General features: G+C 45.1%; 1 protein-coding gene across 6 annotated transcripts in view; it reads left to right on the top strand.

Moving 5' to 3' along the window:
* ST6GALNAC5 (ST6 N-acetylgalactosaminide alpha-2,6-sialyltransferase 5) overlaps positions 1–27,276 on the top strand; it is a 153,152-nt gene that overhangs the window by 77,105 nt on the left and 48,771 nt on the right. The window contains exons 4-6 of one of the 6 annotated variants that reach the window (XR_004646728.1): positions 4,547–4,654; positions 6,071–6,287; positions 14,789–14,909. Coding sequence is in view for 5 of the 6 variants with exons in the window: in XM_034778100.1 (XP_034633991.1) it covers positions 4,547–4,654; positions 14,789–15,020 (340 nt within the window). In the remaining variant the exon portion in view is untranslated. Of the gene's footprint in view, positions 1–4,546; positions 4,655–6,070; positions 6,288–8,915; positions 8,998–11,456; positions 11,512–14,788; positions 17,100–27,276 lie in introns of those variants that run through there. The other 5 variants (XM_034778103.1, XM_034778100.1, XM_034778102.1 and 2 more) reach the window with 5 other exon arrangements.

Raw genomic sequence — 27,276 nt, 5'->3', positions numbered from 1 at the left:
AATGTAGGAAAATGGGCTTTTAAGCCAAGGACTTTCTCAAGAAAAATACATTTGTTTTTATTTTTATGAACTCATTATATTTGTACACACTAAATATGCAGCAGTAAAAATGGTACAAGGTCCCCACTTTGATACAAATGAAGAGGTGAGTACACCGTGCAGTAAGTCATTGTGAACAGTTTTCGTCACCTAGAAACTTACTGCAAAGTCCAGCCCATGCAGCTGGTCTTAGTACTGGGGCAACCACAGGGGATGTGGGGGATGTGTCCTGTCTTCCAGGCTGCGGAGCAGGGGCAGAGGCAGAGCCACTCCATGGCAGACTATTACACCCTATTGGCTGAAGAGACCGTCTTTTGGTTCTGTGTTTGTACAGCACCTAGCATAATGGGGGCATGGTCCATGATGGGGGCACCGAGGCGTTACCACAATACAGATAATAAATAATAACGATAGGTAGCTGTCCATGCCCTTTACAAGCCCACACTGTAAGGTAATTTACCACTGCAACCAAGATACAATGTATCCTCTGGCCCCAGCCTACCTTGTGCATTGCTACCTAAGAGTCCCCCATAGGCTAGGGCTCTCAACGGGGGATGCAGTACTGCCCCCTAAATCTTGCCCCTCCTCCACTGGCTCCACTGTCAGGGAATCCTCAGTGGCTCTGGAGGTGTGAACCGGTCTTGCCGGTATAAGCATAATGTAACTATGTCTAGGCCTACTTGTTAAAGATCCTCTCATGTTCACCTTAGAAGTGGTGGCAGGGCCTCTCTTCATTCACTGTAATTGCAGTGGGAAACGACAGCTGTGGTGAGGGGGAGGGAGCAGCTTTACCAGCACAGAAAAAACTCTTCCCTTTCCTAGTTTGCTCAGCCAGAGCAGAGAAGAAGGGGAAGCTGACAATCCCCAGGGAACTGTGCATTTAACACTTTTTTGGAGGATGTATGGAATTAGCTGCATCCCCAGTATACAGGGGAGTGAAACTTAATAGCAAGTGTAATAAAGTGTCACTGTGGGCTAGATGGGGCATTTAGGCTCATGCTCTGCCTATCGGGCAGTGCAGTGCTGTATTCTCCCAGTCACAATACCTCCCCTGATCCCCTCTTGCTCTAGAGAAAGTAAGATGTAGCACTGCTTTTTGAGATGCAGGATACGTCTTGCCCTGCTGTCTGGCCAGCTCTGCTGGCTACACACGGGGGAGGGAGGAATCATGCCTCCTCACTTGCAGTGGGGATATCCTGCACGCAGCAGGGATCTGAGCAGGCTCTTTGTGTGCACAGAGTGAGGGCTTTTTACGCCTCTGCAGTCACATCTGATCAGAGCTCTGTCTTGTCCTGTAGGAGAAGTGAAAACCTCCTGAAGGAATTTTGTCCTTTAATTACCCTATAGCTGAGTTTATTGGGAGCCCTGTTCTGGGCACCCTCAGCTCCCAGTGGGTACCAAAGGCACTCGGATCCTTGTAGCATTCGATCTCACAAACAGGTTCTGTTGGTAATAAGAAGGTGCACGCGCCACTGTACAAGAAATGTTCCTTTAGAGGACACCTCTGACCTACTTGAAGGACTAAGAAGATTAAAACAAGAGATGAAAATAAATGAAAAGGCAGCAGAAAGGAAGGAGGAAGGAAGATGAAAGGAAACATGGGCAGGAAGGAATTTGTAGAAAAAAAGTCAATTACAGAGCTGTGGGTGCAGGAACAGAACATTGTGTAACCAGAATGTTCTCTACTCAGTGTACTTTTTTTTTTTTTTCCTATTGAGTACTACTGAGTTATTGACTGCAAAAAACAAAGGGGGAGAAATCTGATTGCAAGGAAGCAATAATCAAGCCATCCATTTCTGTCTTTAGTGTTATGAGAAAAAGGATAATTGGCTGTATTGTGCTTTATAAAAAAAGGGCTGATTTTTAAAACTGAAGGAGAACCTTCAGAAAATGTCACCAATGAAATAGTATGGCAAATGACAGAGGCTGCAGAGCAATATACTTTGATATTACAAAGTAACTGTACTTGAAAATAACTTTGTAATTGAATAAGGGTACATTAAGAAAATATGATTCAGAACCAATATTTCAGTAATTAGATAAAGGAAGCGTAAATGAAATAACTTCAGGAAGAGTATTTCCATAGAGATTATAAATGAGATTTTGGTGGAGCAGAAAGGCCTTTAATTGTAATTTAGTGTGCACTACAGAATTATCAGCACAGTGTGTTAGTTCATCATATAAAAGAATATCTGATAATTCCCCCTAATAAGCACATGACAGCTCTTTGTATTCTTTCATTACAGCTGATTAGAAGTAAAAACAGTAGATATTCTTTTGTTGGACTCTTGTTAAAATCTTTTATGAAAAGGCAAGACAATGTAACCCTATTTCTATACTGTAATACTGCAGAGGTGGCATCTAGAGAGATGGAAGCATTAACAGTGGTACTTGAACAGGTTTTCAGATTTAAATTCTTTATGCTCATTGATTGTCTTTTATTTAAAGTTTGTTTAAATTCCTTTATTTTTCCTATTTATTGAAACCTCGAGAGTTACAGTAACTAACATAATAATTGTCTAACCTAAAAGGGCCAGACCCTTCTGACAAATGCCCTGGGTTTTCTGAGCTGTGCGAACCCTAGACATTGGGGGAATCTTGTCTGTTGAGAACAATCTATTTTCCCCAAATCTCTCACTTCTGTGCCATGCAAACAAATTCTCCTCCTTGAATCCTTATCCCATCCCCCTCCACCTCTGAGCTGGAAAATTATTATTTGTATTGCAATAGTGCCTACAGGCCCCAACTGAGATTAGGGCCCCATTGTGCTAGATGCTGCCTATACACATAGTGAGAAACCACTCCCTGCCCCAAAGAGCTTACACTGTAAATAGACATGGCAGAACATAGGGTAGGAGAAAGGAAGTATTACTATCCCCATTTTATAGATGAGGACCCGAGGCACAGAGAAATTAAAGGTCAGATTGAGGAACAATTCCTCGCATAAGCAGTCCCATTGATTTTTGTACCAGTAAACTTTAATGTAAATCGGCCTACCAATATGAGTAAGGGGCTTGGAATCTTGCCTTAAATGACTTGCCCAATGAGACACAAGAAATCATTGGTAGAGCCAGGAATTTGACCCCAATCTCTTGAGTCCCCAGCCAGTGCCTTAACTAGAAGACTGTCCTCCTTCTGCAATAATCTTCATGATCAACTGCTGGTGGAGTGAGGTGTGGGATGGCACAGATGGACTCCAGCAGTCTCAACCTCATACACATCAGAGGTGGTGGTAAAGTGTTGTTTAAAACTCTCCCCCTATGCCAGAAGCCATAGAATGCTAGAAAATGGGCCCTGATAGCTGTGGAATTTTAGCTGGAGAGAGATTGACTTTTCATGGCATGAAATTCTCTGCCCAAATACCATGATGATGGGTGCATACATGGATGGAAGGAAGGGCTGCTGCCTTTTACTGTTCTCCCATAGCAGACAAGTCCATTCCTGAGGTGAGTCAAGTAGACTAATTTATGCTAGCCATTGGCCTCCTCATCAATAGTAAGGGGTTGAGGCTAATAGAGGCATAAATGGTTCCTTGGAAGCCTCAGTAATGAACCTATAAGTCAAATAAACACCCAAGAGTGGAATCAGATATGCCCCTTTTAAAGACTGTTCCCAGTTTACAGATGTTCAGTTAGCCAGGGAGGAGCCAGCCAACCTAGGATATCTGGGTTACTCCTCAAATGGAATCCCACATTGTTGTTCAAAGATCCCAGATGCCATTAATGACACTCAGGCTAGGTGGAGTCAGAGTCTCTGATCTTGTGCAAGAGGTGACATGTTATGGCTAATGGATGGCAATGGCTTTAGTCACTGAAGAAAGGAGATTCCCTGCTACGAATCACAATTAGAATTCTCAGGCATGGAACACAGAGTGGCTGAGACATGTCCACAGACCAGCACTTGCAAAAGCTCATTTTGGCTGGATTGAGCTCCTGGGGCCAAATCCTGGTCCCACTGAAATTCTGTGCATGTCTATATAGCTCTCGGCAACGAGCCTCTGGGGTCAACAGATCTGGGCTAGTGCTAAAAATAGCAGTGCAGAAAATGCTTTGAAGTTGCTTGGGTGGGGACGTGCTCGGGTCCCACAGCCACAACTTCAAAGCACTGTCTACACAGCTATTTTTAGAGCACTAGTGCAAGCCCTGAGCTGAGAGGCTTGCTGCCAGAGGCTGTGTAGACATACATAATGGGGCCAGCTCTAAATGGCATCCTGTGTCGCCATGCATTTGGGTGATGGCTTCCATTAAGCAATTATCGATCCAGGGTATTTTTCTGGTAGTTAACTAGTATCAGAATATAAACACAGGTTTGGAGGTTACAGTTGCTTAAGATAAATGTCACAAAAATATTAATGTTTCTGTGCCCAAAATTAATGACAGCAAAAGAGGTGTTGGTTGCCCAATTTTCATAACCTTTCACAAGAATGGAGAAAACTGCCCAGAAATTACTTTAGATATTTCAAGAATGATTTGTCATCCTGGAAACTTAATTATGTTTTTACTTTTAGGAAGATATCCAACACTTGGCTTAGCACAGGATGGTTCACAATGACTATCGCATTAGAACTCTGTGACAGGATAAATGTTTATGGCATGGTGCCACCAGATTTCTGCAGGTAAGATGTATTTTGGAAGCATTATTTGCTAGCCAGGTTGAACATTGGAGATAAATATTGAAATCTTTAATTTTGTTTCCAAGAAATATGTCTACAGTCCTCTTGAAGCAATTAATTAACATGTCCTAGGATCTGGTTCAAGAAACAACAAACAGCATTTAATTCTGGTATATAAAATATTAAATGTTTTTGTTCGTACAGTGGGAGAATTAATCCATCTTGTTGATGTCTTTTAGCCTTTGAATATTTATCAGCTAAAACTAATGCAATAATTGGCATGAAATTAATCTGGAAAATATTAGTTTCAATCCTCCTCTGAAGGGATTTTTCATTATAGAAGGAGGGAAGCTCTGACAGTTTGACTATTTTCTAAACTGAACCATTTATGAAACCAAAATTAAGATCCTGGTTCCCCTGACATATAAGCCCCACACATCTGGAAAACTGGCCACCTACATTGCCCCCGCAAAATCTGAATTTGCAAATGTAAAATGGATGATTACTCTTGCTATTAGCTATCTTGTGCATGCAAATGTGTTTTGCAGGTGAAAGAGGCAGCACTCAGATTTTTGCCAGTGAAACTGGCTAGTGATAGAAAGTTTGGTACATAACATAAAAAATAAGAACATAAGAACGGCTGGGTCAGACCAAAGGTCCATCTAGCCCAGTATCCTGTCTACCGACAGTGGCCAATGCCAGGTGCCCCAGAGGGAGTGAACCTAACAGGTAATGATCAAGTGATCTCTCTCCTGCCATCCATCTCCACCCTTTGACAAACAGAGTCTAGGGACACCATTCCTTACCCATCGTGGCTAATAGCCATTAATGGACTTAACCTCCATGAATTTATCCAGTTCTCTTTTAAACGCTGTTATAGTCCTAGCCTTCACAACCTCCTCAGGTAAGGAGTTCCACAAGTTGACTGTGCGGTAACAGGTGTAAGTTCAATGAGAGGTAACTTGCTACAAAAATCGATATTGAGCCATTTCACAACTACAGTTTATCTTGGGCCACATTCAGTGTTCATATGCAACAAGGGGAAGGGGTTCAGTACAACTTTTCATCGCTCACTCCCCATTTGAACTAGTGAGTACTTCATTGAATTTTCTGCTGCAAACTCACTGACTTCACTGAAGTCAGGTTTATCAGTAAAATAACTTTCAGTGGCAAGGAAAGCAAGATTACAGAGATGCGTTGGCTCATTGTATCATGGAGGTAGAGTTTATTTTGTTTTAATTCTTTTGAGCATTAAAAATGACCATTCAAGACCTTGCATTTGTGCTGACCATGAAGAAGTAGCAGCTTATTGACAGGATCTTTACCATAGGCAATGTCAACACCAAATTGTACATGGTGAGAATCTTTATGTATTTCTAACAGAACATTAATGACTGTAACTTGGGCTGTCCCTACCAGAGCTCCTAAATTTCACAAAGAGCTCTTCAAGGAAAGCATCAGATGAGATCAGATACTACGGATATCATACACAACTTCCATTATATCCGCCTACTTGAGCTCTCCTGCCAATTCAATTGGATAAGTCCTTCTTCACTTCCTACTCTAAAACAGTAAAGTTCCTGGCACCATTATAATGGCTGCCATGTCCTATCCCAGAAGTGGTTGCATAATGGCGGTAAGTGAAGCGATCCTTATGAATTTATGTGTCATAAATCTGCGTAGTACTTTAATTCAGTGTAAAGCAAGGCAACCCCTTTGAGGGAAAGATTAAGTCTGCTTTGTTAGGGTACATGCATATAGATAAAAAAAGGGGCAATCCCTGGTCCAGAGAGCTTAACATCTTCACTGTGACCATGTGTAAAATGTTCATAAGAATTAATGTACTGTAACAAAGTGGCATAATATTAAATTATAAGATACTATAATATTGATATTTGATTTAGTTAGGGATTGGTTCTGCTTTAAGCAGGGGGTTGGACTAGATGACCTCCTGAGGTCCCTTCCAACCCTGATATTCTATGATTCTCTACTGTTTATATAAGAACATAAGAATGGCCATATTGGGTCAGACCAATGGCCCATCTATCCAATATCCGGTCTTCTGGCACTGGCTGGTGCCAGATGCTTCAAAGGGAATAAACAGAACAGGGCAATCATCAAATGATCCAGTCTCAGCTTCTGGCAGTCAGAGGTTTAGTCACACCAAAAGCAGGGGGTTATGTCCCTGACCATCATGGCTAATAGCCATTGATGGACCTATCGTCCATGAATTTATCTAATTCTTCTTTGAACCCAGTTATACTTTTGGCCTTCACAACATCCCCATGCAACCTTTAACCTGTTACTGAGTGACCAGAGAGGTTGAAGTGTTCTTCTACTGGTTTTTGAATATTATGATTCCTGATGTCAGATTTGTGTCCATTTATTCTTTTGCGTAGAGACTGTCCGGTTTGGCCAATGTCCATGGCAGAGGGGCATTGCTGGCACATGATGGCATATATCACATTGGTGTATGTGCAGGTGAATGAGCCCGCCACGCCATCAGGGCAACTCCCACCTTTTCATGTTCTCTGTATGTGTACATATATCTCCTTACTATTTGTTCTGTTCTATGCATCCGATGAAGTGGGCTGTAGCCCACGAAAGCTTATGCTCAAATAAATTTGTTAGTCTCTAAGGTGCCACAAGTACTCCTGTTCTCCTTGTGCACATGTGTGTTGACCCCCTCAAAGAATTCTAATAAATTGGTGAGGCATGATTTCCCTTTACAAAAGCCATGTGGACTCTTCCCCAATTTATCATGATCATCTATGTGTCTGAAAATTCTGTTCTTTACTATAGGTTTTTTTTTTTTTTTACAAAATTGGTGTTACATTAGCTATTTTTCAGTTATCTGGTACAAAGGCTGATTTAAGTGACAGATTACATACCAAAGATAGTAGTTATGCAGTGTCATATCTGAGTTCCTTTGGAACTCTTGGGGTGAATACCATCTGGTCCTGGTGACTTATTACTGTTTAATGTATCAGTTTGTTCCAAAAACTCCTCTATTGACACCTCAAGCTGGGACAGTTCCTCAGATTTGTCACCTAAAAACAATGATTCAAGTGTGGGACTCTTGCTCACATCCTCTGCAGTGAAGAGCAATACAAAGAATTAATTTAGCTTCTCCGCAATGGCCTTATCGTCCTTGAGTGCTCCGTTAGCACCTCGATCATTCAGTGGCCCCACTGATTGTTTGGCAGGCTTCCTGCTTCTGATGTACTTTAAAAACGTTCGCTGTTTAGTTTTTGTCTCTTTTGCTAATTGCTCTTCAAATCCATTTTTTGGCTGCCTAATTATACTTTTACACTTGACTTGCCTGAGTTTATGCTCCTTTCTATTTTCCTCAGTAGGATTTGACTTCCAATTTTTAAAATATGTCTTTTTGTCTCTAACCATCTCTTTTACTCTGTTTAACCACGGTGCCATTTTTTGGTCCTCTTACTCTTTTTTTTTTTTTTTTTTTTGTAATTTAGGGTATACATATAGTTTTAGCCTCTTTTACATACATGGTTAATATTTATAGTTCAGTGAACAAATTATGGTATAGCGGTTCATTTATCTGCTCATAAAGATGTGAAAAAGCAGTTTAATAAGCAGTAGAATTTAATCTATCCTTATTAAAGGGCACAGCTACATCTGTGCTGTAGAGACTAACTCTGGGGAAGGTCATCTACAAAGGCCCTTGAGAAGAACCCAGTGCTCCCATAAATACAACCTGAACTGTCTGATTTGTCCTTAGTCTGCTCATTAAATTATGAAATATTGTAGCAAATAAAGCGTGATTCTTATTTTCCAATAAATGGTTACAAAATACAGTCTAGTGCCATTAACTATTGTCTACTACTGGAAATGTGCACAAAAGGCTGGACTTTAGAGTTGTGTTCCTGTGGTACATTAGGAACAATGTATTTTAGGTCCAACACAGTATAAATTTGCAATAAAGTTTGTTTTCATTATTTTCCAGATTAAAATCCTTCGAATGTATTGCTGATTATTTAGTTGAATAGCAAATACAAATATATTAAAATTGAATGTCTAATATTCATATTTATATTCAGAATTAAAATAAAACCAAATTTACAATTCCTCTTACCCATTTTTTAAAGTTTTAATTAGCAGAGTAATGATCACTGTCATGGAACTAAATTCATATCACATCTGTAATGTGAAGGACATTTCAGAGGAATCATAAATATTACACAGTTGGTTCTGTAAAAATTATTAGCTTAAGATAATTAACCAAACTTCTTTCTACCAGGACAGGGGGAAACAAATTCTGTTTGAAGGAATTTTTCCTCAGAATGAGAAGATTTTCATTGTCAACATGAACAACACTTAGGTGTATAAATCATTTTGTACATTTACTAAATTTAATATTTACGTGTGTTGGTAGTTGCAATTGAAAGTGGAATGGTTGACCTGAGTAGTGTGATTTTCTGGTGTTATGCAATAGATCCACACGTAAGATAGAATTGTTCACCTTGGTCATAATATTACTGGATTTTATCAAAAGCGAAGGGTGTGTCAGATACTCACATAGAGTAGCATAAGAGCAACCTTATGGACACACCTTAGGTATGGCTACACTGCAATTAAACACCTGCAGCTGGCTCATGTCAGCTGACTTGGACAAAGGGGCTCGCGATAAGGGGATGTTTCACTGCGATGTAGATCCTTGGGCTGGAGCCCAAGCTCTGAGATCTTCCTCTCTTGTGGAGTCCAAGAGCCCGGGCACCAGCCCAAGCCCGAACGTCTACATCACAGTTAAACATCCCCTTAACCCGACTCCCACAAGTCTGAGTCAGCTGACAGGGGCCAGCTGTGGGATTTTAATTGCAGTGTAGCCATACCCTAAGATGTGTCCATAAGGTTGCTCTTATGCCACTCTATGTGAGTATCTGACTTACAAATTGCTGCTTGGATAGGGATGTGCTGAAGTTATTGAGTATTCCAGTAGTAAGATGATAACCTGCTTAAGTCCCCATAGCCAAGGTTTAGCACAGAGAATACACTACTCTTGCCTCAAAAGAAAATTAAGGAGGAAGATCACCTACTCTGATTTTGAGTGTTCAGGAAGCAAATTCCAGCTCATAATGGACTTGGGGTCAGATCTCCCTCTTCTGTAGAGAAGCCCTTGGAAGAAGTCAAAAGAACAGAAATACACCACATTTCGCAGTGCTTCCTTTAATTGTCCTTGCAAAGTGAGGGATTTGGGTTCCTGTAGAATTCACAAAAGTGAGATCTCCTAATTCCTGTGATCCTGGGCACACAAGGAAGGGTCATTCTTCCCCAGAGACAGGAGGCATTCTGTGTGGATGTTCCTATCTCTACTGGCTCCCATTGCAACCCAGTTCCAGGAGCTGCACTGCCATTTGCTGGGTCCCCTTGGGTATGTCTACACTGCTCACTAAGCCCGGGTCTGTGGGACCCAAACTTGCAAACTCACAGTAGTGTTTCCTAGCCCATGCTTGAGCATCCCTGCATTGTAAACCTGTGTTTACAGTTGCTGGATCCGGGTTTCACAGCTGTGCTAATGCATCTCTTCTGCACTACACAGACCTTATACCTCAGGTCGGTGGTTTGACCTGCATCCACTCTGCAAAATGACAGCGCTTATCCCAAGTCACAGTGGGATTCAGGCCCTAGCAGGGTCCTAGGCCTTGGCTCCTGAGAGCTTGCTGATGCAAGTCAGACTGATTTGTGTGTGGACACAGTGGGGCTTGGGCTCAAACCTGAGTCTCAGCCTGGTCTTAGTTTGCAGTGCAGACAGATATACCCAAGCGTCTGGCTGCCCAGTAGCATCTGCTGGAAGGACACAAGAGGGTTGATGTTATTTCTGGCAGCATTAACTCCTGATAGGAAATCTAAGACAATCTCGGAATGGTGCCATAGAGAGCTGCCAGGCTCTTGCTCCACTTGCAACCCCAGCAAACCTTTTCTGGTGAGGGAGTCTGGCACCATATATATTGCTGCTTTCCGCATTTGGGGAGGAGCTCTGCCTGAGGAGAGCCCTGGCATGGATCTGTGGAGATTTTCCCACCCTAGAGCTTATTCTGACCACTGTTTTAATTGCACAACCAGAGGCATATACATAAAGGCCATTTAGAGTCAGGTAAAAAAATGATATTTTCCTATCAAGAATTCTCTTGTTTGGTTGTCAGATCATTTCTCCTTTGTGGAAATTTAGGCAAATTGGTGTTTAAAGTTCTGTAATTTATTCCTTTGGCCACCACCTCTGACTCTGGCTTCTTACTCTGTCCCCCCCCCAACTTCCTTAAATCAAGTAGCTATTGTTCCTAGTTATGTTGTCTGGAGTTATGCATTTTATTCCCAATTGTATAGTCACTATTCATAGTGGGTTATCTCCTTCAGTCCTTACTCATTGACCTCAGTGAGAGCACTGCCTCAGTAAGCGCTGCACAATTCCGTCCTATATAATCAGGAGCAAAATGTATAAAGGTGTTTGGAACAATTTTAATAGACTAGAAATTAGATTCCAAAGGGGGCAGGGCACTGGAGAGAGGAGGCAAAATTGTCCAGAAAACTTAACAGCCGAAGCACAAAATCTGCTTGTCCATACTTCAACATGGTGATTGACGATGATAAAGAATAATGACATTTTATTTGCCCTTCAAAATATATATAGTACTCACCTCAAGTGAGCAAGTATAATTCTGCATGGCTGATTTACAGCCACTTTTAATTTGTAAAGGAAGAGATTGACTGGAGCGGGAGATGGGATGGCCTTGTTTTTCTGCTTCATTCCTTTCAATGCAAACACTGTTTGCTGTATTTTCAGGTACCAGTGTGGGTGGATACCATCTGTGGAAACATGTGCACTGAAGTGGCAAAAAGTAAATGATTGACGCCAGATACAAGTGCTTATTGTGTGTCAGCGCTGGCATGCTATGAGTGAGAAAGTATAGTATATTTTACAAACTGCCATCCAACAGCTCCCTCCCAGCTGTGATATTAATATGCATACTAACTGACAAAATACTGATTAATGTCCAGTATCAGGCAGTGGTAAAATAGCATCTGTTTTAATATTAATAAATGAGATGACTAGCAATTTCCTGATAGAGATTACTCATGCATTTCATTTGCTGGTGACACAAGTTAATTGCAGTTAGGAGAGAACATGGTACAGTTAAGTTGGGTTACTGTGTAGTTACTCAAGCCACAGAGTTCAGATCCAAACCCAGCTCTCCTGAAGTTCAGGGGTCTTTGGAACTGGGATTTAGGTTTGGCTTCTATGAGAGAAGAAGAGACTAAACACAAAGGCCCAGGTGCTCAAATGTATTTAGGCACCTAACTCCCATTGGGGATCCCTTTGAAGATCTGGGCCAAAGTTGTTATGATACAAATCTGGATGTTCCCTTCCCCTGAGTTTGGTGTGTTCCTATAACTGGTTTTGGTTCAGACCCATTTCTAGTAGTCACCATTGTATTAAATGGAATTTCTGGAACCCGATCCTGGAAGTGACTGCTCATGAATATACATCTGTATCTGTACCTGTACAGAGTCCCACTGAAGCCAGTGTGGAGTTATTCACAGGATCTGGGTCTAAAATAACACATTGTTATGAGGTAACTATGGGCCCCATTCAGCACAAGCTATAGGCCTACCTACATAGGAAAGCTTGGCCTGCTATGGAAGCCATCAAACAAAGCAAAGAATAAGATCCATGGGAGTTAAACTCAAGGTACAGGCACAAGGAGAGAGAGGGAAGAGACATAATACAAATAATTTCTTTGCTTCATTTGCTCTTCTGTTCCAAGTTCTTGGGACCATCCAGGTCCCAACTCCAGACCCTGAAGTCTACATTTGTTTCTACAACTGTAGCTTTGAACTAACCTCTTTAAATAGGGGGTATCTTCCTAACAGGCTTTTATCTTTCCATATGACGAGAAAAAGGAATTCCTGTCTAATCCAAGATGCTGGATACCCACCCTTTTTAATATGATGCAGCCTCCAAGATGCTGTTTAAAAGCCTAGGAAGTGCCAGAGCCTGTAAACCTGGACGTTTTATCAGGAGTGGACCCTAAGCAGTTAATTTGTTACCACAGTAAAAGTATTAGCTAGATGGATAACATGGACCTGATTCTGATCTCACACACACTGATTTTACACCAGTGTATTTCCAGTGATTTAAACAGAGTTACTCCAGATTTACAGTAGAGAAAGTGTGGGGGGGGGGGGGGGAAGAGAGGGGAAATTACATTGTAAAGGAGCAATAATCTAAATGATATGCACATGCCTATATACATAGTAGTTCTGATTTTCTTTTTGAATACCACATTAAAAATATACCCTGTTAGATTTATGGCAACAGTATAAACCACTCAGCTAGGAGATTTATTTTTCTTTTTAATACATTGGACCTTTTATAATAAACTTAGTGTGACATTCATTTGAAATAGAGATCTAGAAATCTACCTTGGTGATAGATGAAACCATCTATATTAAATACATATATAAACATGGATTTTTAAAATTAAAAAAAAATCGGGGTCTGTAGATGAAGTACTAATGGTTGGTGGGTGTTTTTTTTTAGTTCTCATACATATTCCAGTGAGGCTATGTACAATACGAACAGAATCAATCTTATTTTTAGAAATGTAATTTTATTGTTAGTGTGGTGCTGGAGGATTGATCTCAGTATTGTATTGTGTTATTAGAAAGCTAGACTGATTGAATTAAAATGTTAATCTAAGGGATAAATGGAAAGCAGCAGCAATTTTTTACATTACTGCTACACATACAATATGGAGAATGGTGAAATAAGGAAAATTAGCCAGAGAATTGTGCAGGTGACAGATGCTATACAATAGAAATAATGGGCAATACCAAAATACTTTAGATTTTTTTTTTATATATTTGATTGAAACTGAGCTCAAACATTAAATAGTTCCTTTTAAAATGGAAAGTAATAAGCTCAGTATTACAGCTACCAGCGCTGATTCTGCATTGGTCTCTTCATGTGCCATATCGGGGCCAGCTCAGCTTAGAGCAACTTCAGAGCTCCTCCGAGTTGCAACAACTTGGAACAACCTTGTGTGGACCATTATGCCAGTGCACAATGGTCAGAGTAGTGCATTCTGGCCAAGCCTGGGGGCAGGAAGGAGTGAGGGACAGAGGAATTATGGGGGCTCTGCATCAGCCAGAAAACAGCCCTACATTAGAGTTGTTTTGCATTGGTCATATACGCTCCATTTAAGCTCCAGTAGTAACACTGGCTTGGATATGTTTTCTTGTGAGATCAAATTAGCCTTGCCCATATTAAAGGTATTTGGGAGGGTAATATGTATATTTATCAAAACAACATACTGGCTGATATAGAAAATCAAACACGGCAACCAAAGTGTGGTGTGAGAATTAAAACCAAGCACCTTTTCTGTAGCAGATACCATCAGTGAGTTGAAAATTGTTAAAATGATCCATGTCTCACATAAATCTCTCTCTACTTAAAATGGTGTGCTCTGTGGCATCCCTGCAGGTTGATGTGCATGGGGTTACAAGGTCTAAGCGATGCCCTGGGTGAATGGCTTTAATTTTTGCCCCCTAGGTATATGAAAGTGGATACTATAATAGAAGGAACTCATTTGTGCATTGGTTCCATTTGATTAAAAAGTCAGCAAGAGAGGGTTGCATCATCAACCTAATATGCGTGGGAAGTGCTAATGAAATTGGGTGGTTATATCCCTGGCACCATGCTGGGAGAATATTCACACAAGCAGGTGTGAGAGAATGAAGTGACTTGGATCAACTCCTCCCCTTCCCCCCCCCCTTCAATACAGTGTGCACCTCTCCTCTCGTGTTACAAACTGAATATAAATCTCTTTTAAGCACCATGCTTCAAATTTCAGTGCAGCAATGCGTCACTGCAGCGCGCAGACCCCCCCTTGTTTTTGAGCCAGGGGAGTCACTCTTTTATCAGGAAGGGAAAAGAAAACCACCTTTGCTTCATTCAGATACAGCTTAACTATGCTAGAAAAATACCACCTGCAGGAAATTCAGTTTAACTGGGACAAAAAATGATTTGCGCCCACCAGCTTATTTAAGATAGCATCTTTTTTCAATCAGTACAAAGAACATCTTGGACTTCCATCTATTTTCTTTTTTCCACAGGGATCCTAATCATTCTTCAGTACCTTATCATTATTATGAACCTTTGGGACCTGATGAATGTACAATGTACATTTCACACGAGCGGGGACGAAAGGGCAGCCATCATCGTTTTATCACAGAGAAACGAGTGTTTGAGAACTGGGCACGGACATTCAATATTCACTTTTTTCAACCAGACTGGAAACCAGAATCACTTACGATAAATCACCTGGAGATTAAACCCGTGTTCTGAGGAATGAATGCACAAGACTGCAATCACAATCACCTACTGTATCAGGCTTCAGGGTATTGAACCTCGCAGAAGAACAAGGCAATCTAAAAAAGCAAGGTTAACAGGATTTGTGGGTGGAAACCACTACAATATTCAGGAAGTTCTCGCGAAGGAATACATAAAAGGACATTTTGTATCCAATTGTATTATAATCCAATAATTAACATTGTCCAGCCAGCTCACCTCCTGTCTAAGTATGTGATCTGTAAAAAGCAACTTGACTATCATTAATGGGATGTTTAATTCATTATAGTTTTTTAAAGCACGTTGCCACTGAATTTTCATAGTGAAAACTTAAAATACTTATTTAATGGAGGTTTTTATGCAGGCTAGGCCAGTATTTTTCTAATTCACAATTATGTGATTATCTTTCATAAGCCTTCAAATCCAAAATATATTGCTGGTCGTATAGAAAGGCCTAACTTCTTGTTTATAAGTTTTCCCTTTGAAAAATATGATTCTATTGAGCATGTAATTAATATTTGATCTGGAAATGTTGTATTTCTTTTTAAATGGCTGGGCTCCACTCCAAGGTAGAGTCTTTAACGGCAAGAAAATTCCCATGTGAAGATCGTGTGTGAGATGCTACAGTCTGACATTTCACATTAATATGAAAATGGCAAAGAAAATTCCTTTTGATGTAAATGTGCACTTGCAGCTATGATGTCAGGCTGCTCTTTCTTAATGGAGACGGGGTAGAGGGCAGGGCAAGGTTTACTAGATTTTATCCTGGGATATCACCACCATCTGTGGCACTGTGTGTATAATTAAGACTGAGAAATGAGAGGGGCCACTTCAGGAGGTCAGAGGACGCTCACTAACTCCATTATTCTGTTTGGCCTTTTATACTTCCCACTAACTCTGTAATCCTCCCATTTCCAGCTGCAATCTGCAGACAGCCCGCAATGGATTAAGAGTATATGAACTGATGCCTTCCCCTACGATAGGTACTTATGTGATGTTCCTAAGTCTACACCAACCAGCAGAATAGAAATCGTATGGCATCAATCACATGAGATATAACGTTACCATTCCAAACTCTCTCCCATCCATTTCCCCAGTAACTTTCTTCTCATAGATCCTGGGTCACAGAGAGATTAGGAGCCTGAGTGGATTGAGTTCAGTGGTTCTGAGACTGTCCCCTTGAGGACAAAAAGTAGCAGAACATGGCAGGTTCTTCATGAGGCACATGTGGCTAGTTCCTGTGAATTACAGGGGTGGACGCTAATAGTTCGATATATGGAAATTCACAGTGGGTCTTATTGCATTATAATGGTTTGTGCAGAAAGATGGATTTCATTTCCAGTGTTATTTGTCCTTTCACCTCCCAACAACTAAAACTCAATCACTTCTTCGAAGTAATTGTGGGGAGTAATTTACTTATTACATGAATGCTATAATTCAGGCGATAAAGCTCCTTCATTGTACAAAGAGTGAAACCAAAGCTATTGTTAATGGTTGATCTTAAACTGTCAAAAGTCAGGAAGCTCAAAAGTGAGGTGCAATACACCGAGGCAGTGGGATCACACTGGGTGTACACAATTTGCCCAAAGTCACACCTGATGGGAGTAGCTGCACCTCCTCTGGAAGTCTCTGCATCATACTCAGCCAGGACATAAACGGTGGTGGCATTTGGTTAGAAAATGGGTGTAATGGGTCATATAGCATAATTTGCACCAATTTATGATTCCATGAGAATCTAAACTGTAACTGCAAAGAGGTGGAAGGGATGCAGCAAGTAGGATACAGCAGTCCTTCTACTTTGCCTCAGTTGGTATTTTTTTCCCCTGCTACTTACTCTTTCCGTCTGGAAACCCCTGAATGCAAAACTAGTACAAGTTACACTACTTGGCCAATTATTTACCCCCATGCTCTGGCCAATTTCCAGCTGATGTTTAATTTCCACCATTTAGGGAAGGAGTTCTCAAACTTCATTGCACCATGACCCTCTTCTGACAACAAAAATTACTACACAATGGGGGACCAAAGCTTGAGTCCTGCTGCCCCAGATGTGGGGGCCAAAGCCCAAGCCCCATCACCCAGGGTCAAAGCCGAGGCAAGGGGCTTGTAACCTGAGCCCTGCCACCCAGGGCTGACGCTCTTGGGCTTTAGCTTCCGTCCTAGGCCATGCGGCTCAGGCTTTAGCCCGGGGTGATGGGGCTCAGACTTCAGCTTCGGCCCTGGGCCCCAGCAAGTCTAAGACAGCCCTCATAACCCCATTAAAACAGGGTTGTGACCCACTTTGGGGTTCTGACTCTCAATTTGAGAATCGTGGATTTAGGTTGAGCTTCCCAGCCCAGGTAGACAGACACACACTAGCTAAAGTTGAGGTAGCTCGCTAACAATGAGCACCGAGGATGTTGTGGCACAAACAGTGCCATGGGTTAGCCACCTGAGTACAAGCCCTCTCTCTCTCTCTCTCTCTCACACACACCCCAACAGGTGACTAGCCTGTGTCATAATGTCCACACTGCTATTTTCAGCACAGTAGCTTGAGCAGAGGTAGCTTGTGTCTGTCTGCCTGGGCAGGCAGGCATGGGTTCCCAGCTGCCGTGAAGACATACCCTTAGTGACTGTGTTTTATTCCTCACATGTTATGTCATGGCACCTTAGAAAGAAAAGAATGGATTTTAAACTAATGATTATGTGACGAGCCATTTCACCCTGGCTACTGGCGGCATATCCAGCACATAGTGAACTTTAGTCAACTTAAAATTGGTGAACTTTAGGCAAATTGATTTACAGAGCATGTTAATGGTCACTGTAAAAGATTTTGTTATAGATTACAATGGCTCCTAGGCTGCCATAGTGACCTGTCTTTTAGTTACTTTATTATTCGTTTAACGCTAAAAGGATTTTGGACATGGTAAAATATAGCGCTGTTAGGATATGTCTACACTGCAAAAAGAAACTGGCAGCACAGAGCCCGGTCCATTGGCTGCGACTCAGGCTGTGGGACTAAAAATAGCAGTAGAGACGCTCAGTCTCGGGTTGGCGCCCAGGCTGTGAGCCCCTTGCTGCGTTTCAGCACCCAGGCTCCAGCCCAAGGCTGATCAGCTAAACTGCTATTTTTAGCCCCACAGCCTGAGCCCAAGTCAGTGGACCCAGCCCAGCCACAGCTGTGCTGCAGCTCTTTCATTGCAGAGCCAATGTAGCTTGAGGTCGTCTATCACTGTGTGGCTGTCAGGCTTGCATGCGACATGCCGCCATAGTAAAAATCCCTAAGAAATTGTAGTTCAATATGGGTTAAACAGTGTACTGGTCCCTTTTCGATATTAACTAGGAATTGCCAGCCTGGATTAGAGGCAAGGTCCAGCTCATCTAGTGTCCTGTCACCAACAATGGCCAGTACCAGATACTTTGGGGTGGGGTAGGAGAGGGGAACGAGAACCCTGCAGGAGGCAGTTGTGGGATAATCTCTAATAGCTAGAGATCGAATTTAGCCTTGAAGTAGGAGGTTTAATATCGTTACCAGTAACTAGTCTATAATCTGGTGGCTGCTGTTATCCATTAAATGGCCAATGACTCCTCTAAGGTATTAGGTGGCTAACTGCCTCATTAGATACCTAACACCTCCATTTAGCTGCCACTGACTTTTTTCAAAAGTGCCACTCTGCTGCTAGCTAACCCTAAGTCCTCTAGGTGCCTATGAGTCCTCCAATCAGCATTCACAAAGCCACCTCAGCCCACAGGCCACCCTCCCGCCCCCAGCTAACACACAGTTTAGGCTGGGTGCCCACCCCTCCCCAGCAAGCTACCATCTATCTTGTCAGTGGGGCCTGTTCCCATAGGCATGCACTGAACATGCAGCTGGGGGGGGGGGGGAGAGGAGCGGGAGGGCTGGATGCAGGCTCCTAGTAGGTAGGGTTGCCAAGTTGCTAATGGAACAAAACTGAACACCCCTGCCCCTTCTCTGAGGCTCCACCTCCACTCTCTCCATTCCCACTTCCTCCTCCCCACCCTCACTCACTTTCACTGGGGGTGTGGGAGAGGGCTCCGGCTGGGGCACGAGATTGGGGCATGGGGGGTATGGGCTCGGGGTTATGGCCAGAACTGAGGGGTTCAGGTGCAGGAGAGGGCTTCAAGCTGGGGCAGGGGTCCCGGGGGCACTTACTGCACCTCCCAGGAGGCGGCTGCCAGGTCCCTGCAGCCCTGGCCAATGGGAGTTGTAGAGCCTGCACTCGGGGCGGGGGGAAGGGTGGGGGGAAGCGCATGAAGCTTCTCTGGCTTCCCATGCGCCTAGGGGCTGCAAGGACCTGGTGGCCACTTCCAGGAGCTGCACAGCACTAAGGAGGGCAGGAAGCCTGCCTTAGCCCTGGGCCCTCACTGTGCCACTGATGAGACTTTTAACGGCCGGATTGGTGGTGCCAACCAGAGCCGCCAGGGTCCTTTTTCGACTGGGTATTCCGGTCAAAAACTGGATGCCTGGCAATCCTACTTGTAAGCCCAGGAGCGGCACCCGCCAGGGCAACAGGGTAAATGTGACAGCGCTCAAGAATGAGCAGGACCCAGAGAGAGCAAGCAATGCAGTTTTAGCTGCTGGGGCAGCCAAACGGATGGCCTGGCTTAGGTGCCTCATGCCAACAGAGGTTTCAGAGCTCAGGATCCAGAGTGGCGGGGGGGGGCCTGGCTCTGATCAGTAGCCCAGTGTACCAGGCCAGCCACTTAGGTACTTAGGCAAAGACAGGAGACGGGCTCGTGGGCATGTCCCTCCTAGCTCGCTGAGGTGGCTTCCTGCTCAGCTTCCTGGTTTCTGGAAAAGAAACAATAGCCCTTAGGTGCCTGGACTGGCACTACAAAGGGACTTAGGTGGTGCAAGTGGCATCCTCAGGTCCAAGTTAGGCATCCAGGCTCCTCCACATGCTGCGTGGATAGAGTTAAACGCATAAGGGAATGGCTATGCTGGAATCAGGGTGTCTGACTGCAGCACATGTAGCCAGACCTGAACCACCTTTACCCGAGCTGGCTTGGGGTGCAACAGCAGCGAAGCCATGGCAGCTCAGGCTGAAGACGTGCAGCCGGGCCCCCGAGCTAGTCCACGCTGACGTCTGTGTTGCCACAGCTTCACCAAACAAGCTAGCGCAGCTATGTACAATGCTGTGCCATCACACACATAGACTCATAGACTTTAAGGTCAGAAGGGACCATTATGATCATCTGGTCTGACCCCCTGCATGCTGCAGGCCACAAGACCCTTCCCTGGACTCTGCCGTTGAAGTCCCCAATCCTGTGTTTTAGTGACTTCAATCGGCAGAGACCCTCCTGCTAGTGATCCCTGCCCCATGCTGCGGAGGAAGGCGAAAAACCTCCAGAGGCTCAGCCAATCTACCCTGGAGGAAAATTCCTTCCCGACCCCAAATATGGCGATCAGTAATACCCCGAGCATGTAGGCAAGAGTCTCTAGTCTGACCCTTGTTGGCCATTATACTATTTACGTACCATTGCTTGGTTTTCTTTGGCTACTATGTTTTACCATTAAACCATTCCCTCCATAAACTTATCTAACTTAATCTTAAAACCAGACAGGTCTGTCGCCCCCACCGTTTCTCTCAGAAGGCCGTTCCAATATTTCACCCCTCTGCTAATTGCAGTGTAGACATACCCTAAAAAATGGGAGTCTCAGACGCCAAACAAGCTAGCCAGCTAACCAAGTTCATAGGAAATGCTGAGGTGAGGGGTGTAGCCTTGCCCACAGGCAGCGGGTGAAGCTTCCCCTTGGGGAGGCTAGCCCCTGTCTGCCTTTTCTAGCCGAGGGCCCTTCCCCACTCTGTGCTGTCTGCCTCTCCCTGTGGCACGGGGGAGGAGGGCTGAGAGCCCAGCCCTGACTCCCCTCACAGCCCTGTGATCTCGGTCAGGGCCACTGGGTGGGGAAGGAGCGCTGAGAGCCACAGGGCTGAGCACGTGCGCACCTCCACCCCCCACGACCCTGGCCAGGCCCGGGGGAGAGGGGAGGCTGAGAGCTTGGTTGGGGCTATAGCGGGGAGGTGTTGAAAGCTCGGCCCTGGCCCTATTCCATCCCTCCACTCCCCCATCTCCTGAGGCCAGAAAAGCTCTGTGCCCCTGCCGTGGCTGCAGCGGGGAGCGAGAATGCCTTCAGGTCTGGGGCCGTGGCAGGAGATTTTTTTCAGAGGGACCAGGGCCCCAGAGCTATCACTCCCCACCCCCTGGCAGCACGAGGTTTGGGGAGTTAGGCACCAGGCTGGACCAGTGCCTCCCTACACTTGGCATTCACAGCCATGAACCCACTCCTGGCGTTAGGTGCCTAAGCCAGTCAGCCCATTCTCAAGAAAAACCTCAGAGGTGGTGGTGGGGGGGGTCTGCTTTTAACTGAAATCCTAGGGGCAAGAGCATTTACCCAGGATGTGAGAGCCAAATCCCACCCCACCCCACCCTTTGTGGACCAGCCACCCTCCCAGGAGAGTGCCCTAAGCACTGGGGTACTTGGGAGACATGGGGGTGTGTGTCTTGATCTCTCCTGTTGCTGCTCTTCCACTGTGTATAATGAAGTAGTTGGGAAATGGGGGTGTGGGAGAGAGAGAGGGGGGGAAAAATATGAATGAATTGCTATTGGCCAGTGGGTAGGACATTCTCTGCTTCCCCACCTCCTAGGGGCTGCAGGGGAAGAAGGGGCAATCCCATAGGCCTTACTAGTCACAGAATTTGTCATGCCTCCCTCGCCTGCCCCCCCACGTTACATGTAATCTGAAACTTTTTTTTTTTTTTGGGCAAGGGCTCTACCCTGCAGCAGGACTGGGATCCCCCTGCCATAATAGCGGGAGTGGGCTAAAAATTCAACAAACAATGCGGGAGCAAGTGGGTATCACAGGATGGGATGGGAGGAGCAGTAAGAGAGGCATTGTCACTACGTACTGCTGCTGGCAGTGGTGCTACCTTCAGAGCTAGGTGCTAGAGAGTGGCAGCTGGGGGGATGGGGGTGTTTGCGGTCTATTTGTTTAATCCCGCTCCCATCCCACACTATAGAGACTGTTGCATTTCTCCCCATCCCGAAAGCATCCCCTCCTCCCCCCAGTTTACACACCACTGCCAAAAAGCATCCTCTGAGCCTAACTATGGGTTGGGCCCCACAGGTGAGATTGGTTGGGGCTGAGAATCCCACCAAGGCCCATGAGTTAGGCAGCAAGTCACTTGGTGGTGTCAGGACTGAGGCAGCTGCATATCCACCACGTCAGCATCTCAATCTTTACCAATAGAAACGTAGGTGCCTACGAGGCATTCGATCCACAAAGGAGGTTTTAGCTCAGCACCGCAATGTCTAATTTTAGTCACCGTGCTGCCTAATAAAATCCTTAGCCTTGAGTTGGGCATCCAGCCTCCCTATGCAATGCATAGGAAGAGTTGGGCACTTAAAAGTGGGATTCACAGCAGGAAGCAAGCTGAGCCAATAGGAAATGCCAAGGACAGAACTTATCTGTGAACTAGGGTTCTGGGCCACTCAGCAGCTCTGGACCAGCATCAACACTCAGGCAGCTTTGCACATACCTAACTGGTGAAACTTAGGTGCCCACATTAGGGTTAGATGGCAGCTGAGTAGTGGTTTGGAGCCTGTCAGTGGTGCCTAAATGTTGGACTCAGATGGCACAGTACCTTTGTAGATCAAGCCCCTAACTCTCCCCCTATGTTGTATGGGGAGCCTAAGTGCCAACCTTGGGGCTGAAAATTCCTGTGGGTGGCAGGGCAACTAAGGCTTAGGTATTGGAACACCTGATCCAATACCTAAGTAGCTTTAAGGATCTGGGACGGAGTTCCCCCATCTAATTAAGCAGAATGTAGAAGTATTTCTTAAGGCTGCTTCAGCGTTTACGCCAAAAATTTCTAAGGAAATACTTTTCAGACAGTGTGTAATTAGAACTCACTGCCCCAGGATGGGGATGAGGCCAAGACCTTAGCAAAAGGGACTGGATATTTATAGGGAAATAAATCATTTTTAATTCCCCCCCTCTAGTCCACACAACAAAAATTACTGGAATACAAAAAGAACCTAGTGAAGTCATTAATTTTTAAAAATGCTTTAGTACTATTTATATTTACAAATGACCAAACTGCTTTTTTTCTACGTTTTGAAAAGGTGTAACTGTCTGCTACAGTCCAGCCTGGTGTGGGGTTTTAGAGGATAGTTAAAAACATATCTTAAACTAAGGATTGGTAATGGTAAAGGCTGCCAGGCTTGAGATGTAGTGCTACTGGGCACCACTGTCCTTATCTGCTTTGTACTGTCATTCTAGACCTGTCACTATGATTGTATTGACTCATTAGCTTCAGTGTGCATCACCTCTGATATTAAAAAAAACATTGTAAAACAGTGTTTACAGATATCAGTAATTTTAAGGTCTACTTAATCTTAAACATGAACATCTAACATACTTTTTCTTCTCTGGCCAGCTTCACTACAGTGGTTGTTTTTCAGCTTTAAGAACTATAACTCTAGTGTGACATGTTCAACTGGAATTGAATATGACAAAGGAAATATCTCTGCAACTCTAGAAAAATATTGCTTTTGGTTTCTGTTTTTTTAGCACAAAGATGTCCAGCTAAAAGCATTATGATATAAAATAATAATTGTGTGCACTTCAAAGAACCTTTCATCCAGGGATTTTTAGAGCACTTTATAAAGATGGATAAGTACTGTTTATGCCCATTGTTACAGATCCGGAAATTGAGGTATAGCGGTTAAGGTCCAGATCCTCAAAGGTATTTAGGCACCTAATTCCCATGGGTTTCATCTAGGTATCCTGGCTTAAAGTCATGTGACAAGTTAGCACCACACTTGAGAATAGAACTCCTGTTAACGAGTCAATGCTCTAAGCATTCATGTCAGGAACCATCACTTCACAGACAGCATCAGTCATTTCAAATGGCCTGTGCACAAAAAAGATCCCTCATTTCACAATATACTACATAAGTAAATATTCACCCAAGAACAATTAAATTAAAATAATAATTTGAGTCCACTCCTGCAGTCCTTTCTCAGGCAATCTTTCCATGGGCTTCAGTGAGCGTTTTACTCAAGTAAAGTGTGAGGACAGTGAGGCTTAGAGCTCCAGGAAAATGTTCAGAATGACGTACAGAAGATGAAGCAAGCAAATGAGAACTGTGCCACTAGATCCTGACCTAACCCTAAGGATAGTTATTCCTGCAGTTCTGGAGGAAACAGTAGTAAGTTAGGGAAGTTTTCTAAATAACGTTTGTTCTGTTTCTTTGGCTCCCTGACATAAGTTGATTACAGCTGCCCAGGCACTTATATGGCACTCATCACCATAGAATCTGAGCAGCTAAGGTAAGCTGGCCCCAAAAGAGTGGCAACCAGTGGTGGCGAAATGTTAACCACATGGTACTAGAGGGGGTTATTGTGTGAATATTTCACACCTCTCCAGCATTTTGAATTCAGTAATGCTGCATATTGCATACAACACCCTTCACCAACCATACTTAGGAAAAAAATATGATTATCACCCCTAACTGACGGAAATTAAATATTTAATTGGATATAATGAGTCCTATTTCTATTTCAATTAAATATCATAGCTGAAGGACAAAAAACCGTAACAGGTAAAAACACAGTTAAACAGAAGTAGAGCATATTTGTACAATCAGCAAATTGTAACTAAAAAAACGGATATTCCAGGAATCAGCATCTGAATCTTTACTGAAAGGAAGTTAAATTCAAATAGCTTTGAATTAACAGCTGTCTGTTACAGAGCAGAGCAGTGCAGCTAACATATATGTCAAACGTAATACTGTCCAGGGAACACATTCTGGAGTAACAGACTCCTTTAAAAATGTGTAGGAAATGTAAAAGAACAACTGGAAAAGTCAATACGATGGGGAGACCTCCACTGAGCTGGGGCAGAACGATATAAACATGACGTGGTTGAGAAATGGCCACACTTGCAGCACAAAATATTGGTTCCCATCATGGGGTTCTTTAAAAATGTTGCTTTAACACATGTAAAGTAACAGAGAAAAGTGACTATAAAGGGCCAGGCAGCACTTGCAAAGTGGAGTCTCAGGGCTCCAGGGGAAGCTTTGGATGACAGTGCCTCTGACCACATCTGTAGTGCAGCTGTTGTGCCATATCCCTTAGGAGAGTACTGGCTGAGATCCTGCTGACAACTGCAAGTTCTGTAGGGAAAACACTAGGAGCAGCCCAGTGCAGGAGAACAAGAAGGCTGAGTTGTTTTAGGTTTTGCTGTTGTTGTAAAGGCAAACCCCCTGTCACGGAGTGTGGGGGGGACACAAGGCCCTGCACCTCCGGCTTCCTGCGATTCACCATGACTCTCAGCCAGCCAGTAAAGCAGGTTTATTTAGACAACAGGAACACAGTCCAAGACAGGTCTTGCACGGAGGGCAAGGGAGGGAGACGGGAGGCTCAGCTCTGAACCCCCCCACACCAGAGGGCTCCTGCCTGGGCCGCTGCACACCAGGGCTGGGAGCGCAGCCTGAAGGCTGCTCCAGCCCTGCAGCCCGCTCCAGCCCTGCAGCCCGCGGGGCAGTGCGATGGGTCCGGTCAGGGGCAGCGTGGAGCGGGCAGGGGCCCGGTGGGTGGCGCGGGGGCATGGGCCAAATCCCCACTGCTGCTGGGGAGCCCCGCGCCTCTCCCTCCCACTCGTGGCTGCGGCTCCTTCCCGGCGGGACGCGCCCCCCAGCCTGCCCCGCACACATGCGCGGGGCTCCCCAGCAGCAGTGCGGATTCGGCCCCTACCGCCCACCTGGCTCCTGCCCGCACTGCGCTGTCCCCGACCGGACCCACTGCGCCCCGCATATGCCCGTGGCGGGAGGCTCCACGGGGAGGGCAGCGCGCGAGGCCTGCTAATGCCCCAGGCCCCTTTAAAACTCTTTTTTTTTTTTTTGCTCTGCTCCCCCTCCCTTTTTTTTTGCTCCGCCCCCGTCCCGATATTTTATACTAGTAATCTGGTCACCCTAGGCCCGGTACAACAGCTGGCGATGATACCTCTGGGGTACCACCAGCTGCCTCCTGATCCCCCGACTTCATTTTTCCTGGGGGAGCCCATTCTCAGTACAGGAACCCCTTTTCCCACAGGATCCTTTTCTGGCCACCTCTCCCCATGGCCTGTACCGCACTGAGGTCGGCCAGGTCCCTTATCTTCCGCAAGGAGGGATCTTTCTGCAACTCGGCCTGGAACTCAGCAGCTGGGACAGGGATGGCCACCTGCTGTCTCTCGCCTGCTGAGTCTGAAGCCGCAGCCTCCCTGGGTGTTCCCTTCCCACCAGGTTAGGGTCCTGCGCCTCGGGCAAGGCACCCTCCCCAAGGCCAGGGCACAGTGCCCCTCGCCAGCTCTGACTGCGGGTCACAACCAGGGCACCCTGGGGGTTGCTTGGCCAGTCCTCCAAGTCCCCCCCCATCAACACCTCAGTGGGCAAATACGGGTGTACCCCCACATCCCTGGGGCCCTCCTTGGCCCCCCACTTCAGGTGTACCCTCGCCATAGGCACCTTGAATGGGGTCCCACCCACCCCCGTCAGGGTCAGGTAGGTGTCGGGCACCATCCGATCTGGGGCCACTACCTCGGGCCGGGCCAGCGTCACCTCTGCGCCCATATCCTAGTATCCATTGACCTACCTCCCATCCACCTCCAGGGGAACAAGGTACTCTCTCCGGAGGGACAGCCCCGCCCCCACCGTATAAACCAAAAACCCTGAGTCTGGAGCATCCAGCCCCCCAGAGGAGCTGGCTGGAGCTCTCCTCCCTCCTTAGCAGGTGGTATGCTGCTAGCTCCCCTGGCCTGGGAATGCTGCCCCTCGTCCGACTGGGCCTCTACCCAGTCAACCCTCTGTGGGTTCGGTCTGCTCAATCTGTCCCTGAGCCTGGGGCACTGGGCCCGTATGTGGCCTCTCTGGCCATAGTGATAGCAGCCCATGTCCCGTGGGTCCCCTCTAGTGGTTCGGATGGACCTGACGCTGGCTGTTCCCCTTTGGTGGGGGATCTCCATATTTCCCTGCTGGGAGGTCCCATGGTGACTCTCGCTCTGAGTTGTGGTGGGACTGTTCCTTTGGGACTCCTCCCTGTTATCCCCTGCCCGACTATTCACAAACTCGTCGGCCAGCTGGCCTGTGTGCTGCGGGTTCTCTGGCTTTTGGTCCATCAACCATCGCCTCAGGTCTGATGGGCACTGCTCATACATGTGCTCCAGTACGAATAGGTCAAGCAGGTCTTCTTTAGTTTGGGCCCCAGCTGCAC

This window comes from Trachemys scripta, chromosome 8 (assembly GCF_013100865.1).
Source record: "Trachemys scripta elegans isolate TJP31775 chromosome 8, CAS_Tse_1.0, whole genome shotgun sequence".
NCBI classification, from domain to species: Eukaryota; Metazoa; Chordata; order Testudines; family Emydidae; genus Trachemys; species Trachemys scripta.
This window is presented reverse-complemented; position numbering and strand designations above follow the sequence as displayed.